The following is a 15,824-nucleotide window of genomic DNA, read 5'->3' on the forward strand; positions in this document are numbered from 1 at the left end:
TCACAGGTTCATGTTCGTGATTTTTCAAAGTTCATTTCGAATTTCTTTCGTTGAAATGCAAGAGTTTGAATATTTCAGTAGTGTTTGGTTGTGGTTTACCTTGTCACAGTTACATTTTCCTGATTTTTCAAAGTTCATTTTGAATTTCTTACATTGAAATGCAAGAGTTGGAATATTTCAGTAGTGTTTGGTTGTGGTTTACCTTGTCACAGTTACATCTTCTTGATGTTTCAAAGTTCATTTTGAATTTTTTTCATTGAAATGCAAGAGTTGGAATATTTCAGTAGTGTTTGGTTGTGGTTTACCTTGTCACAGTTACATTTTCTTGATTTTTCAAAGTTCATTTTGAATTTCTTTCGTTGAAATGCAATAGTTTGAATATTTCAGTAGTGTGCTGTTGTAGTTTAACATTTCACAGTTACATTCCCTATATTTTTCAAAGTTATTTTTGAATTTCTTTCTTTTAGATGAAAGATTTTGAATATTTCAGGATTGTTTTGTTTCGGTTTACTATGTCACAGCTACATTCCCTTAATTTTTCAAAGTTCATTTTGATTATCTTTAGTTTAAATGCTAGTTTTTGAATAGTTCAGTATGTATTGGTACTGGTTTAAATTGTCATAGTTACATGTTCTTTATTTTTCAAAGTTCATTTTGAATTTATTTAATTTAAATTCTTGAGTTGGACTATTTAATTTGTGTGTCGATGTGGTTTACATTATCACACTTACTTTCTTTTGATTTTTCAAAGTTCATTTTGAATTTCTTTCGTTGATATGCAAGAGTTGGAATATTTCACTTGTTTTTCGTTGTGGTTTAACTTGTCACAGTTACATTTTCTTGATTTTTAAAAGTTAATTTTGAATTTCTTTCGTTGAAATGCAAGAGTTGGAATATTTCAGTAGTGTTTGGTTGTGGTTTACCTTGTCACAGTTACATTTTCTTGATTTTTCAAAGTTCATTTCGAATTTCTTTCGTTGAAATGCAAGAGTTGGAATATTTCAGTAGTGTTTGGTTGTGGTTTACCGTGTTACAGTTACATTTTCTTGATTTTTCAAAGTTCATTTCGAATTTCTTTTGTTGAAATGCAAGATTTGGACTATTTCAGTAGTGTTTGGTTGTGGTTTACCTGGTCAAAGTTACATTTTCCTGATTTTTCAAAGTTCATTTTGAATTTCTTTCATTGAAATGCAAGAGTTGGAATATTTCAGTAGTGTTTGGTTGTGGTTTACCTTATCACAGTTACATTTTCTTGATTTTTCAAAGTTTATTTTGGATTTTTTCGTTGAAATGCAAGAGTTGGAATATTTCAGTAGTGTTTGGTTGTGGTTTACCCTGTCAGAGTTACATTCTCTTGATTTTTCAAAGTTCATTTTGAATTTCTTTCGTTTAAATGCAAGAGTTGTAATATTTAAGTCGTGTTTGTTTGTGGTTCACATTGTAAAAGTTAAAATTTCTTTATTTTTCAATTTTTATTTGAATTTATTTCGTTGAAATGAAAGAGTTGGAATATTTCAGTAGTGTTTAGTTGTGGTTTACCCTGTCAGAGTTACATTCTCTTGATTTTTCAAAGTTCATTTTGAATTTCTTTCGTTGAAATGCAAGAGTTGGAATATTTCAGTAGTGGTTGGTTGTGCTTTACCTTGTCACGGTTACATTTTCTTGATTTTTCAAAGTTCATTTCGAATTTCTGTCGTTGAAATGCAAGAATTGGAATATTTCAGTAGTGTTTGGTTGTGGTTTACCGTGTCACAGTTACATTTTCCTGATTTTTCAAAGTTCATTTTGGATTTCTTTCATTGAAATGCAAGAGTTGGAATATTTCAGTAGTGTTTGATTGTGGTTTACCGTGTCACAGTTACATTTTCTTGATTTTTCAAAGTTCATTTAGAATTTCTTTCGTTGAAATGCAAGAGTTGGAATATTTCAGTTGTGTTTCGATGTGGTTTACCTTGTCACAGTTACATTTTCCTGATTTTTCAAAGTTCATTTTGAATTTCTTTCATTGAAATACAAGAGTTGGAATATTTCAGTAGTGTTTGGTTGTGGTTTACCTTGTCACAGTTACATTTTCTTGATTTTTCAAAGTTTATTTTGAATTTCTTTCGTTTAAATGTAAGAGTTGGAATATTTCAGTAGTGTTTGGTTGTGGTTTACCTTGTCAGAGTTACATTCTCTTGATTTTTCAAAGTTTATTTTGAATTTCTTTCGTTGAAATGAAAGATTTGGAATATTTCAGTAGTGTTTGGTTGTGGTTTACATTGTCACAGTTACATTCTCTTAATTTTTCAAAGTTCATTTTGAAATTGTTTCGTTGAAATGCAAGAGTTGGAATATTTCAGTAGTGTTTGGTTGTGGTTTACCTTGTCATGGTTACATTTTCTTAATTTTTCAAAGTTCATTTTGATTTTCTCTCGTTGAAATGCAAGAGTTGGAATATTTCAGTTGTGTTTCGTTGTGGTTTACCTTGTAACAGTTACATTTTCTTGATTTTTAAAAGTTCATTTTTAATTTATTTCGTTGAAATGCAATAGATATAATATTTAATTAGTGTTTGTTAGTGGTTTAACTTGTCAAATTTAGATTTTCTTGATTTTTCAAATTTCATCTTGAATTTTTTTCGTTGAAATGAAAGAGTTGGAATATTTCAGTAGTGTTTGGTTGTGGTTTACCTTGTCACAGTTACATTTTCTTGATTTTTCAAAGTTCATTTTGAATTTCTTTCGTTGAAATGCAAGAGTTGGAATGTTTCAGTAGTGTTTGGTTGTGGTTTACCGTGTCACAGTTAAATTTTCTTGATTTTTCAAAGTTCATTTAGAATTTCTTTCGTTGAAATGCAAGAGTTGGAATATTTCAGTAGTATTTGGTTGTGGTTTACCTTGTCACAGTTACATTTTCTTGATTTTTCAAAGTTCATTTTTAATTTCTTTCATTTAAATGCAAGAGTTGGAATATTTCAATAGTGTTTGGGTTGTGGTTTACCTTGTCACAGTTACATTTTCTTGATTTTTCAAAGTTCATTTTGAATTTCTTTCGTTGAAATGCAAGAGTTGGAATATTTCAGTAGTTTTTGGTTGTGGTTTACCTTGTCACAGTTACATTCTCTTGATTTTTCAAAGTTCATTTTGAATTTCTTTCGTTGAAATGCAAGAGTTGGAATATTTCAATAGTGTGTTGTTGTAGTTTACCTTGTCACAGTTACATTCACTTTATTTTTCAAAGTTCATTTTGAATTTCTTTCGTTGAAATGCAAGAGTTGGAATATTTCAGTAGTGTTTGGTTGTGGTTTATCTTGTCACAGTTACATTTTCTTAATTTTTCAAAGTTCATTTTGAATTTCTTTCGTTGCAATGCAAGAGTTGGAATATTTCTTTTGTGTGTTGTTGTGGTTTACCTTGTCACAGCTACATTATCTTGTTTTTTCAAAGTTCATTTTGAATTTCTTTCATTGAAATGCAAGAGTTGGAATATTTCAGTAGTGTTTTGTCGTGGTTTAACTTTTCACAGTTACATTCTCTTGATTTTTCAAATTTCATGTTGAATTTCTTTCGCTGAAATGCAAGAGTTGGAATATTTCAGAAGTGTTTGGTTGTGGTTTACCGTGTCACACTTACATTTTCTTGATTTTTCAAAGATCATTTTGAATTTCTTTCGTTGAAATGCAAGAGTTGGAATATTTCAGTAGTGTTTGGTTGTGGTTAGTGTTTGGTGTTTGGTAGATTAAGTTAGGTTAGGTTAAGTTAGGTTAGGTTAGGTTAGCCTACGGACGCGCGCGTACGTAGGCAAACCAAACTGAACCTAACTTAACCTAACCTAACTTAATCTAGCCTAACCTAACCTAATTTAATCTTTTTATCATGTTTAAGTTAGGTTAGGTTAGCTTATCATGAGCGCTCGTGATAAGTTTAACTAACCTAACCTAACAAAAGAAATTCAAAATGAACTTTGAAAAATCAAGAAAGTGTAACTGCGACAAGGTAAACCACAACCAAACACTACTGAAATATTCCAACTCTTATTTTTCAACGAAAGAAATTCAAAATGAACTTTGAAAAATCATGAAAATGTAACTGTGACAAGGTAAACCACAACCAAACACTAGTGAAATATTCCAACTCTTGCATTTCAACGAAAGAAATTCAAAATGAACTATGAAAAATCAAGAAACTTAACCTGTGACAAGGTAAACCGCAACCAAACACTACTGAAATATTCCAACTCTGGCATTTCAACGAAAGAAATTCAAAATGAACTTTGAAAAATCAAGCGAATTTAACTGTGACAAGTTAAACCACAACAAAACACTTCTGAAATATTCAAACACTTGCATCTAAACGAAAGAAATTCAAAATGAACTTTGAAAAATCAAGAAAATGTAACTGTGTCACGGTAAACCACAACGAAACACTACTGAAATATTCCAACTCATGCATTTCAATGAAAGAAATTCAAAATGAACTTTGAAAAATAAATAAAAAGTAACTCTGACAAGGTAATGCACAAAAAAAATCTACTGAAATATTCCAACTCTTGAATTTCAACGAAAGAAATACAAAATGAACTTTGAAAAATCAAGAATATGTAACAGTGACAATGTATACCATATCCAAACGCTACTGAAATATTCCAACTCTTGCATTTCAACGAAAGAAATTCAAAATGATCTTTGAAAAATCAAGAAAATGTAAGTGTGACACGGTAAACCACAACCAAACACTTCTGAAATATTCCAACTCTTGCATTTCAGCGAAAGAAATTCAACATGAACTTTGAAAAATCAAGAGAATGTAACTGTGACAAGGTAAACCACAACCAAACACTACTGAAATATTCCAACTCTTGCATTTCAACGAAAGAAATTCAAAATGAACTTTGAAAAATCAAGAAAATGTAACTGTGACAAGGTAAACCACAACGAAAAACTACTGAAATATTCCAAATCTTGCATTGCAACGAAAGAAATTCAAAATGAACTTTGAAAAATCAAGAAAATGTAACTGTGACAAGGTAAACCACAACCAAACACTACTGAAATATTCCAACTCTTGCATTTCAACGAAAGAAATTCAAAATGAATTTTGAAAAATTAAGGGAATGTAACTGTGACAAGGTAAACTACAACAACACACTATTGAAATATTCCAACTCTTGCATTTCAACGAAAGAAATTCAAAATGAACATTGAAGAATCAAGAAAATGTAACTGTGACAAGGTAAACCACAACCAAACACTACTGAGATATTCCAACTCTTGCATTTCAACGAAAGAAAATTCAAAATGAAATTTGAAAAATCAAGAAAATGTAACTGTTACAAGGTAAACCACAACCACACACTATTGAAATATTCCAACTCTTGAATTTAAAGGAAAGAAATTCAAAATGAGCTTTGAAAAATCAAGAAAATGTAACTGTGACAAGGTAAACCACAACCAAACACTACTGAAATATTCCAACTCTTGCATTTCAACGAACGAAATTCGAAATGAACATTTAAAAATCCGTATACTGTTTCTGATAAATTGTAAACCACAACCAAACACTACTGAAATATTCCAACTCTTGAATTTCAGCGACAGATAATAGAAATGAAAATTGAAAAATCAAGAAAATATAACTGTGACAAGGTAAACCACAACCAAACACTATTGAAATATTCCAACTCTTGCATTTCAACGAAAAAATTCAAGATGAACTTTGAAAAATCAAGAAAATGTAACTGTGACAAGGTAAACCACTACCAAACACTACTGAAATATTCCAACTCTTGCATTTCAACGAAAGAAATTCAAAATGAACTTTGAAAAATCAAGAAAATGTAACTGTGACAAGGTAAACCACAACGAAACACAACTGAAATATTCCAGCTCTTGCATTTCAACGAAAGAAATTCAAAATGAACTTTGAAACATTTTTACAATTTAACAATTACAATTTAAAACACAACCAAAAAATACTGAAATATTAAAACTATTTCATTTAAAATAAATAAGTTCAAAATGAACATTTAAAAATCAAAAAAAAGTTAAATGTGACAAGGTGAACAACAACCAAACCCTACTGAAATATTCCAACTCTTTCATTTCAACGAAAGAAATTCAAAATAAACTTTGAAAAATCAAGAGAATGTAACTCTGACAAGGTAAACCACAACCAAACACTACTGAAATATTCCAACTCTTACATTTAAACGAAAGAAATTCAAAGTAAACATTGAAAAATCAGGAAAATGTAACTGTGACAAGGTAAACCACAACCAAACACTACTGAAATATTCCAACTCTTGCATTTCAGTGAAAGAAATTCAAAATGAACTTTGAAAAATCAGGAAAATGTAACTGTGACAAGGTAAACCATATCCAAACACAACTGAAATATTCCAACTCTTGCATTTCAACGAAAGAAATTCGAAATGAACTTTGAAAAATCAGGAAAATGTAACTGTGACAAAGTAAACCACAACCAAACACTACTGAAATAGTCCAAATCTTGCTTCTCAACGAAAGGAATTCAAAATGAACTTTGAAAACTCAGGAAAATGTAACTGTGACACGGTAAACCACCACCAAACACTACTGAAATATTCCAACTCTTGCATTTCAAGGAAAGAAATTCTAAATCAACTTTTAAAAATAAATAAATTGTAACTGTGGCAGTTTAAACCACATCAAAACACTACTAAAATATTCCAACTATTTCATTTCAACTAAAGAAATTCTAAATAAACTTTGAAAAATCAAGAGAATGTAAATCTGACAGGATAAACCTTAACGAAACACTACTGAAATATTCCAACTCTAGCATTACAATGAAAGAAATTCAAATCAACTTTGAAAATTCAAGAAAATGTAACTGTTACAAGGTGAACCACAACCAAACACTACTGAAATATTCCAACTCTTGCATTTCAACGAAAGAAATTCAAAATGAACTTTGAAAAATCAAGAGAATGTAACTCTGACATGGTCAACCACAACCAAACACTACTGAAATATTCCAACTCTAGCATTTCAACGAAAGAATCCAAAATAAACTTTGAAAAATCAAGAAAATGTAACTGTGACAAGGTAAACCACAACCAAACACTACTGAAATATTCCAACTCTTGCATTTCAATGAAAAAAAATTCAAAATGAACTTTGAAAAATCCGGAAAATGTAACTGTGACAAGGTAAACCACAACCAAACACTCCTGAAATATTCCAACTCTTGCATTTCAACGAAAGAAATTCTAAATGAACTTTGAAAAATCTACAAAATGTAACTGTGACACGGTAAAAAACCATAACACACTAATGACATATTACAACTCGTGAATTTAATATAAATATTGTATAATTTTTCTTTTAAAAATCATGTGTATTTAACTGTGACTTGTTTAACAACAACAAATCACTAGTGAAATATTCCAACTCTTGCATTTAAATGAAAGAAATTCGAAATAAACTTTGAAAAATCAAGAAAATGTAACTGTGACAAGGTAAACCACAACGAAACACAACTGAAATATTCCAACTCTTGCATTTCAACGAAAGAAATTCAAAATGAACTTTGAAAAATCACGAAAATGTAACTGTGACACGGTAAACCATAACCAAACACTACTGAAATATTCCAACTCTTGCATTTCAATGAAAGAAATTCAAAATGAACTTTGAAAATTCAAGAAGATGTACCTGTGACAAGGTAAACCACACTCAAACACTACTGAAATATTCCAACTCTTGCATTTCAACGAAAGAAATTCAAAATGAACTTTGAAAAATTAAGGGAATGTAACTGTGACAAGGTAAACCACAACCAAACACTACTGAAATATTCCAACTCTTGCATTTCAATGAAAGAAATTCAAAATGAACTTTGAAAAATTAAGGGAATTTAACTGTGAAAGGGTAAACTACAACAACACACTACTGAAATATTCCAACTCTTGCATTTCAACGAAAGAAATTCAAAATAAACTTTGAAAAATCAAGAAAATGTAACTGTGACAAGGTAAACCACAACCAAATACTACTGAAATATTCCAACTCTTGCATTTCAATGAAAGAAATTCAAAATGAGCTTTGAAAAATCAAGAAGATGTAACTGTGACAATGTAAAACAAAACAAAACACTACTGAAATATTCCAACTCTTGCATTTCAATGAAAGAAATTCAAAATGAACTTTGAAAAATCAGGAAAATGTAACTTTGACAAGGTAAACCACAACCAAACACTACTGAAATATTCAAACTCTTGCATTTCAACGAAAGAAATTCGAAATGAACTTTGAAAAATCAAGAAAATGTAACTGTGACACGGTAAACCACAACCAAACACTACTGAAATATTCCAACTCATGCAATTCAACGAAAGAAATTCAAAATGAACTTTGAAAAATCCAGAAAATGTAACTGTGACAAGGTAAACCACAACCAAACACTACTGAAATATTCCAACTCTTGCATTTCAACGAAAGAAAGTCGAAATGAACTTTGAAAAATCAAGAGAATGTAACTGTGACACGGTAAACCACAACCAAACACTACTGAAATATTCCAACTCTTGCATTTCAACGAAGGAAATTCAAAATGAACTTTGAAAAATCAAGAAAATGTAACTGTGACAAGGTAAACCACAACCAAACACTACTGAAATATTCCAACTCTTGCATTTCAACGAAAAAAATTCAAAATGAACTTTGAAAAATCAAGGGAATGTAACTGTGACACGGTAAACCACTACCAAACACTAGTGAAATATTCCAACTCTTGCATTTCAACGAAAGAAATTCAAAATGAACTTTGAAAAATCAAGAAAATGTAACTGTGACAAGGTAAACCACAACCAAACACTACTAAAATATTCCAACTCTTGCATTTCAAAGAAAGAAATTCAAAATGAACTTTGAAAAATCAAGAAAATGTAAGTTTGACAAGGTAAACCACAACAAAACACTACTGAAATATTCCAACTCTTGCATTGCAACGAAAGAAATTCAAAATGAACTTTGAAAAATTAAGAAAATGTAACTGTGACAAGGTAAACCACAACCAAACACTACTGAAATATTCCAACTCTTTCATTTCAACTAAAGAAATTCAAAATGAACTTTGAAAAATCAAGAAAATGTAACTGTGACAAGGTAAACTACAACAACACACAAATGAAATATTCCAACTCTTGCCTTTCAACAAAAGAAATTCAAAATGAACTTTGAAAAATCAAGATAATGTAACAGTGACAAGGTAAACCACAACCAAACACTACTGAAATATTCCAACTCTTGCATTTCAAAGAAAAAAATTCAAAATGAACTTTGAAAAATCAAGAAAATGTAACTGTGACAAGGTAAACCAAACACTACTAAAATATTCCAACTCTTGCATTTTAATGAAAGAAATTCAAAATGAACTTTGAAAAATCAAGAAAATGTAACTGTGACAAGGTAAACCACAACCAAACACTACTGAAATATTCCAACTCTTTCATTTCAACGAAAGAAATTCAAAATGAACTTTGAAAAATCAAGAAAATGTAACTGTGACAAGGTAAACCACAACCAAACACTACTGAAACATTCCAACTCTTGCATTTCAACGAAGGAAATTCAAAATGAACTTTGAAAAATCAGACCTTTGGAGGGGAGAGGGGCCGGGGGGAGGGGGTCGTTCTGTGTCTCAATGCAAAAAAAAAGTATAAAAAATGGGGATGGGAAGGGGAGGAGGGGAGGGGAGGAGGAGGTGGGAGGAGGAGGAGGAGGGGAGGGGGAGGAGGGGAGGGGAAGGGGAGGGGGTCTGGGTGGGCCTTTGGGGGCGCCGGTGGCTCTTTGGGAGCCCGGGGGACCTTTGAGGACTGGGGGGAGGGCCTTTGGGGTCCGGGGTGCCCTTTGGGGGTCCGGGGGCTCTTTGAGGACCAGAAGAGGGCCTTTGAGGGTCTGAGGAGGGCGTTTGGGGGGCTGGGGCTCTATGGGAGCTTGGGGGACCTTTGAGTACCGGGGGCTTCCTTCGGGGTTGGGGTGGGGGATCGGAACCCTTTGGGGTTGGGGTAAAGGACCTCACAACACTGTTCAAATGGAACTTGTGTATTATAACGACCACAGAGTTTCACCCTCAAATTCTCTTCTAAAACCTTTCCTAAAATCTTCTTTCAAAATGTCTCTAACTGTTTCGCCGAAATAATCCCATAAAATGTCTAAAGCCGTTTCGCCCAAATAATCCCTAAACGTAATTTCAGCGTGTTCCCTTTGTTTGGCATCTCTGCGCTAACGCATTTCAAATTTCTAGGAAACCCTTTCCTACGTTAATCTCTTCATCTCATAAATTTTCCTAGCTAAACTATTAGGGTTTCGTTAGAATATCAATTTATCTCTCCGACTTAAAGCTCCGTGAAGCCGTATTTAAAAATAGAATTTCTATCTCTTTAGACTCCCGCATAATTCCAAGATAACAAGTGATGTCAATTATAATTCCTGACACTAAAGATCAATGAAGCCCTATTTAAAAATAGAATATTAATTTTTCTCTCTGACCTAAAGAACGTTTATCCCTCAGACCTAAGATTAAAGAAGCCTTAATGTTTCTTAATTCTCCCCTTCGTGAATCAATAATTTCCCCTAGCGATTATGTAAATCAAGTTCACAGGTGCTACTCGTGACAGGACCACGTGGTTTATGGTTTTCCAAGTGAGAAAGTTCCTGTTTTTCAAATTCTCACTGACAAAAACCATAAAACATCCATAATTTGATGTTGACAGAAACCATAAAAACATCAAATAAATCGATCAACACACATAACCATCCAAGAAAACAGACATAAATGTGAGAAAATTCCTGTAAATCCAAGTGAGAAAATTCCTGTTTTTTCATTCTCAGTGAGAAAACCATATAACAGACATGAATTGCTGTTGACATCCATAAATGTGACAAAGTTCCTGTTTTTCAAATTCTCACTGACAAAAACCATTAAACATCCATGAAAAACATCAAATAAATCGACCAACACACATAACCATCCAAGAAAACATACACAAATGTGACAAAATTCCTGTTTTTTCATTCTCATTGACAAAAACCATAAACCACGTGGTTCTCGTGCTCATATATGGTGTTAAAAAAAGTAGTAGGTGGCAGCAGGGGTGAGGGGTGGGGCTGGTACCCCCATCTCTACTTTTGTCGTTGTTTTTGTTCGTTTTAAGCTTGATTTGCATATTCAATTAAGTTTTACTCTTTTAAGATTTATATACTCGCTTATATTTGTACCTATTGTATGTTTGTTTGCTATGTTGTTTATTAAATTTCTGCTCATCTTGGGTTTCATTAATTCATTAATGGTAATTTCTGGTAATTTTGAGTTTGATTATTATAGATTTTTGTTTCTGCTGATCTTAATTTTAGTATGGCCTTGACTTTTGGAAGTCAAGGCCTTTGGAAAGTGTTTCTTTCCAAAGAAAAACTTTTAATTTGGAAAGATTTTTTTTTTAATTAATTTCTGTTAATTTATGATTCCCAAAGTTGCAAGTCTTTCAACATTCCCCGTTTCAAAACCATTTTTTTTAACATTAAAACTTCCCCAAAGTATCAAAACAAGCATGAAAGTAGCAAGATCAATGTAACAAAGTATCAAAGTAAACAGAGTATCAAAGTAAAAAGACTATCAAAGTAACAATAAGAAACTTGTATTACTTAAAGCCCTTTCTCCGTAAATCAAAGGTGCCCCGTAAATCAGTAAATCAAAGAATCAAAGTAAACAAAGCATTAAAGTAACAACAAGCAACTTGTATAAATTACAGCCCTTGCCCTATGGGTGGGGGGGGGGTCAACCCCGAAAGCATAGTTATTTGGCCTTTGGACTATTTTGAACAAAATGGCTATCTCAAAATATGACCGGATGTACTTGGGGAAAAGAGGTGGGATGCATTAAAGGAAAAAGAACTAGAACTTCGAGTTTCTAGAGGCTCTAGAGCTAATGCGACAATCCTTTCCACCAAAATATTATGTGATAACATATGAGGTAACTTGCAATGGCAACTTTAATGGCAACTAACAACGGGCGACCTCTAACCCTTGCCCCAAGGGCCGGGGGCCTCAAACCCAGAAACATAATTATTTGACATTTGGAATATTGCCCCAGGCACTGGGGGGGGGGGCTGTGTTGAACCTTCAGACGTTTTCTATGAGCTTTGGACAATTTTGAACAAAATGGCCATCTCGAAATTTCAATCAGATGCATTTAGGTCAAAGAGGGTGTGCGTGGGGGGGGGGGGTAACCTTAGAAAGCATTAGAACTTCCAATTTTCAATCAAATGAGTCCCCTCTAAAATTTGTACGACCATCCCCTTCCATGAAAACCTTATATGCCCCTGGGGCATAACTTACAACCCTAGCTCTTGGTTTAGGGGGGTTATGTCAACCCCGAAGGTATTGTGATATGATCTTTGAAATATTTTGAAAAAATGACAATCTCATGATTTTGATTGGATGCCTTTGGTGAAAAGAAAGAGTTGAGGGGAGGGGGGTCTAGTTACAATCCGATCACTTTTTACTCTTGAAAAGCGAACTAGAACTTCCAATTTTCAATCAAATGAGCCTCTTCTAAAGTTTCTATAAAAACCTTATATGCTCCCGGGGTATAACTTACAACCCAAGATTCCACGTTCGGGGAATGTTAACCCTGAAGGCATTGTTATATGATCTTTTGACTATTTTGAACGAAATGGATATCGCAAAATTTTGATCGGATCTTGGGGGAAAAGAACTGCATGGGAATGGGGCTAGTTGTCCTCTAATCACTTGGAATCTTAAAATGGACACTAGAGCTTCTGTTTTCAAATCAGAAGTGAGTGTGAGTGAGTGTGAGCCCCCTTGTCAGTGTGAAAGTTTACACGACCACCCCTTACATAAAAACCCTATATACCCCCAGGGCAAAACTTAAAACATTTGGCCCTGGGTTCTGGGGGTGTGCCGACCCCGCAGTAATTGTAATCTAATCTTTTTACTATTTTGAATGAAATGACCATCTCTAAACTTCGATTGAATGCATTTAGAGAAAAAAAGTCTATGAAGGGCTAGTTGCGTAAAAAGGTTACTAGAACTTTCACTTTCAAATTAAATTGGTCTCTCCCAAAGTCTATACGACCACTACAACCATAAAAGTGAAACATAAATCTCACTTGTTTCAATTGCGTCTATCTTTTGCAAATCTGTGTGTCTTTTTGAATAGCACAAACAATTCTTTGTTTCTGTCGATGCTCATTTACAGTGTTTCTTACTCCAACTTCTTATTCGTTTTGAGAGTTCAGCCTAGTAAAGCTGATTTTTCAATGGAAGCGCTTATTGTAAAAGATTCATTTGACAAAATCTCAACTTAAATACTTAACACTGAGTTATATTAGTGAATTTTATTGGTTACTGCTTAGGTTTGAAATGTCTTATATATTTTCGATTAAATATCAAATATTTCTGAAAAAAAATACTAACTAACATTTATGATATACCTCTTTTAAATGCAAATAAAACCACAAAAGAAAAACTTACAAAACTTTTCTTGCCATTTTCTCCCATTTTTCTTTAAAATTAAAATAATGAAAACAACCATGACAACATCCATTGACAACAATGACAACAACAATTTTATCATGTGCATGTTTGTATGACCATAATCAGTCTATAAAACTTGTAGCCATAAAAAATCTAAAAACGAAAAAACATTGTTTATTCTGATTTTAGCTAATCGCTGGATCCAACTGAACTAAAATTTTGGCGTCACTTTATTTACACTAGATCAATCAGCTTATTCTTTTTTACTGATTGTGACGGGCCTAAAATGATTACCGTACTAGTGGGCGTTGACAATACAGAGTTTTTTTTTGTATTTTTTTACTCCATGGGAATACAGCAGGTGATTCCATTTGCGTGCTTATAATAAAAGGTATTTAATGAAACAAAAAGCTCCATTAAAGGCCAGTATTGATGTCCTAGAAGAGAGAACTCGACCTTGCTCAAGGAAGTAGCCAAATTTTTTAATTAGATGTATTCTTTTCTTTTCAAGATAAAAATCATTTACTTAGTGAAAATGGAAAAAGAAGAAGCATTCTATTAGCATAAAAACAAGAAAAGGGGACTTGAAAAATGGGACGACGTTCAAAAGTGAATAAATGAACAGAAAAAAAGATATACATAAGGAAAGCGAAGAAAAATGTTTATCATTTTTGACGATGTATTTTTGCTCGCTCAATTTGGACCTTTCTTCCAACTGAAAATTAACTTCAGATGGAAACTTTAAAGCAGACAGCGAGGAAAAGTTTGCTTAGCTTTTATAATCTAATAGTTTCTAGTTTTTTTCACCTTTTTCAGCATAGTTTACTTCTTGGATTAGAAGACATTCAATTTTTTTAAAATCTTCTAAAGGGGAAAAAGAATGTAAAAATGAGAGTACTTTAGTTACAGTTCATTCGCAGCTGACATAATTATTACGATATACGTATGTTAAAGAATATCATTTATTAAATTAAAAAAAAACAAGTTTTCCAATTGAAAGTACTGAGCACTTATTCGCGGTAATATCTATCTGATTAAATTGTTATTTCATTGCTCATAGTGATTTATATTCATTGTAGATTTAATTCCTCCCCCCACTGTAATTTTTTCCATGGGATTTTCTCTTGGACGAGTGGCAATCCAGCTTTTTAGGCATGTGTAAAATCATATGCATAATTTTAGGATGATCTTATAAACCTAACTTTTCTCACCAAATTTGTGTTGAAAATGATAGAATCTACGAACCGCAAAATAAGTAACATCGCAATCAAGCATTAAAATTGGCTTAATCCCTATTTAGAAAGCGTTTCTAGATCCAAGCAGATATATGTCTCATCCTTTCAAATCGAAGTTCTAATATACGCACAATTAACTAATTAAGTATGTTTTACCTTTTAGGTCAACTAGTGTCCTTTGTGTCCTTCTGTTTCTATTGCTTCTTATCCTATTGCAGCCTAAAAATGCTGCTGCTAATGATATGATTATCAGGCACAAGATTCCAATAGCGATAGCGATTATTGTTATTCTGTTGCTCCCTGGTGCTTGAGCGTCAATTATTTTCTCCACTAGAAGCAATAAACAGATTTAGTTCCCCTTTCAGGACGTAAAAAGTACAAAGCTATGATTACTCAGGACTAATTTCAGATTATCGATACCATTTACCGTGTTCTCTTTCTGTTGAGGGGAACTACCACACTCCCTTAAATTTTTTTGACTCGCTAATATGTAGATTTTATTTATCCGTTTTATGAAACACCAGAACCGTATTTTGAAACTGTGGGAAACACTGAAGTCACGAAAGTCACTAGAGAGAAAAACTAGGGTTTTCAAACTAGTGTACACTAAAACAACAAAAAAGAAGCTAAAAAAGGGCTAAAACAGGAAAAACAAACAAAAGCTAAAAGAGAAGAAAACAATAAAAGAAGAATAAAGAAAAGAAATCCAAATATATAATAGAAGTGCAAAATTAGGAGTGGCTTCTATTTTTTTTTCATTTTTTTTTCTTAGTTTTGTTGTGGTCGGTCAATTTGGTTTCTAGACCTTTCAAAATGTCATATCTAATTGCTTGAACATATTTTAAAGCAACTAAATGAAAATTAAAGGCAGAAAAATTCAGTCAAATTTTACCCAAAATAACCATTATATTTAAAAAAAAGCAAAAATTGAATTTGAATAAATTAACATGGACACGTTTTTGTAATATAACCACAGTTACTTCACTTTTCAGGTGGTTTAAGCGAAAACATTTTGATTCGTGCCAGACATTTTTTTTTATTCCTATACGAGCTTGGATTCAATAAATACA

At 32.5% G+C, this 15,824-nt stretch overlaps 1 protein-coding gene across 1 annotated transcript in view; it reads right to left on the reverse strand.

Annotated features, from left to right (window-relative positions):
• Positions 1–15,824, reverse strand: part of LOC148950313 (neural cell adhesion molecule 1-A-like) — a 170,036-nt gene that overhangs the window by 60,087 nt on the left and 94,125 nt on the right. The window contains exon 9 of the mRNA XM_089091834.1: positions 14,911–15,084. Coding sequence (XP_088947960.1) covers positions 14,911–15,084 — 174 coding nt within the window. The remainder of the gene's footprint in view (positions 1–14,910; positions 15,085–15,824) is intronic.

The sequence above is a fragment of the Artemia sp. Qi Xiang Cuo genome, chromosome 7 (genome assembly GCF_049724085.1).
Source record: "Artemia sp. Qi Xiang Cuo chromosome 7, ASM4972408v1, whole genome shotgun sequence".
In the NCBI taxonomy this organism is placed as follows: Eukaryota; Metazoa; Arthropoda; class Branchiopoda; order Anostraca; family Artemiidae; genus Artemia; species Artemia sp. Qi Xiang Cuo.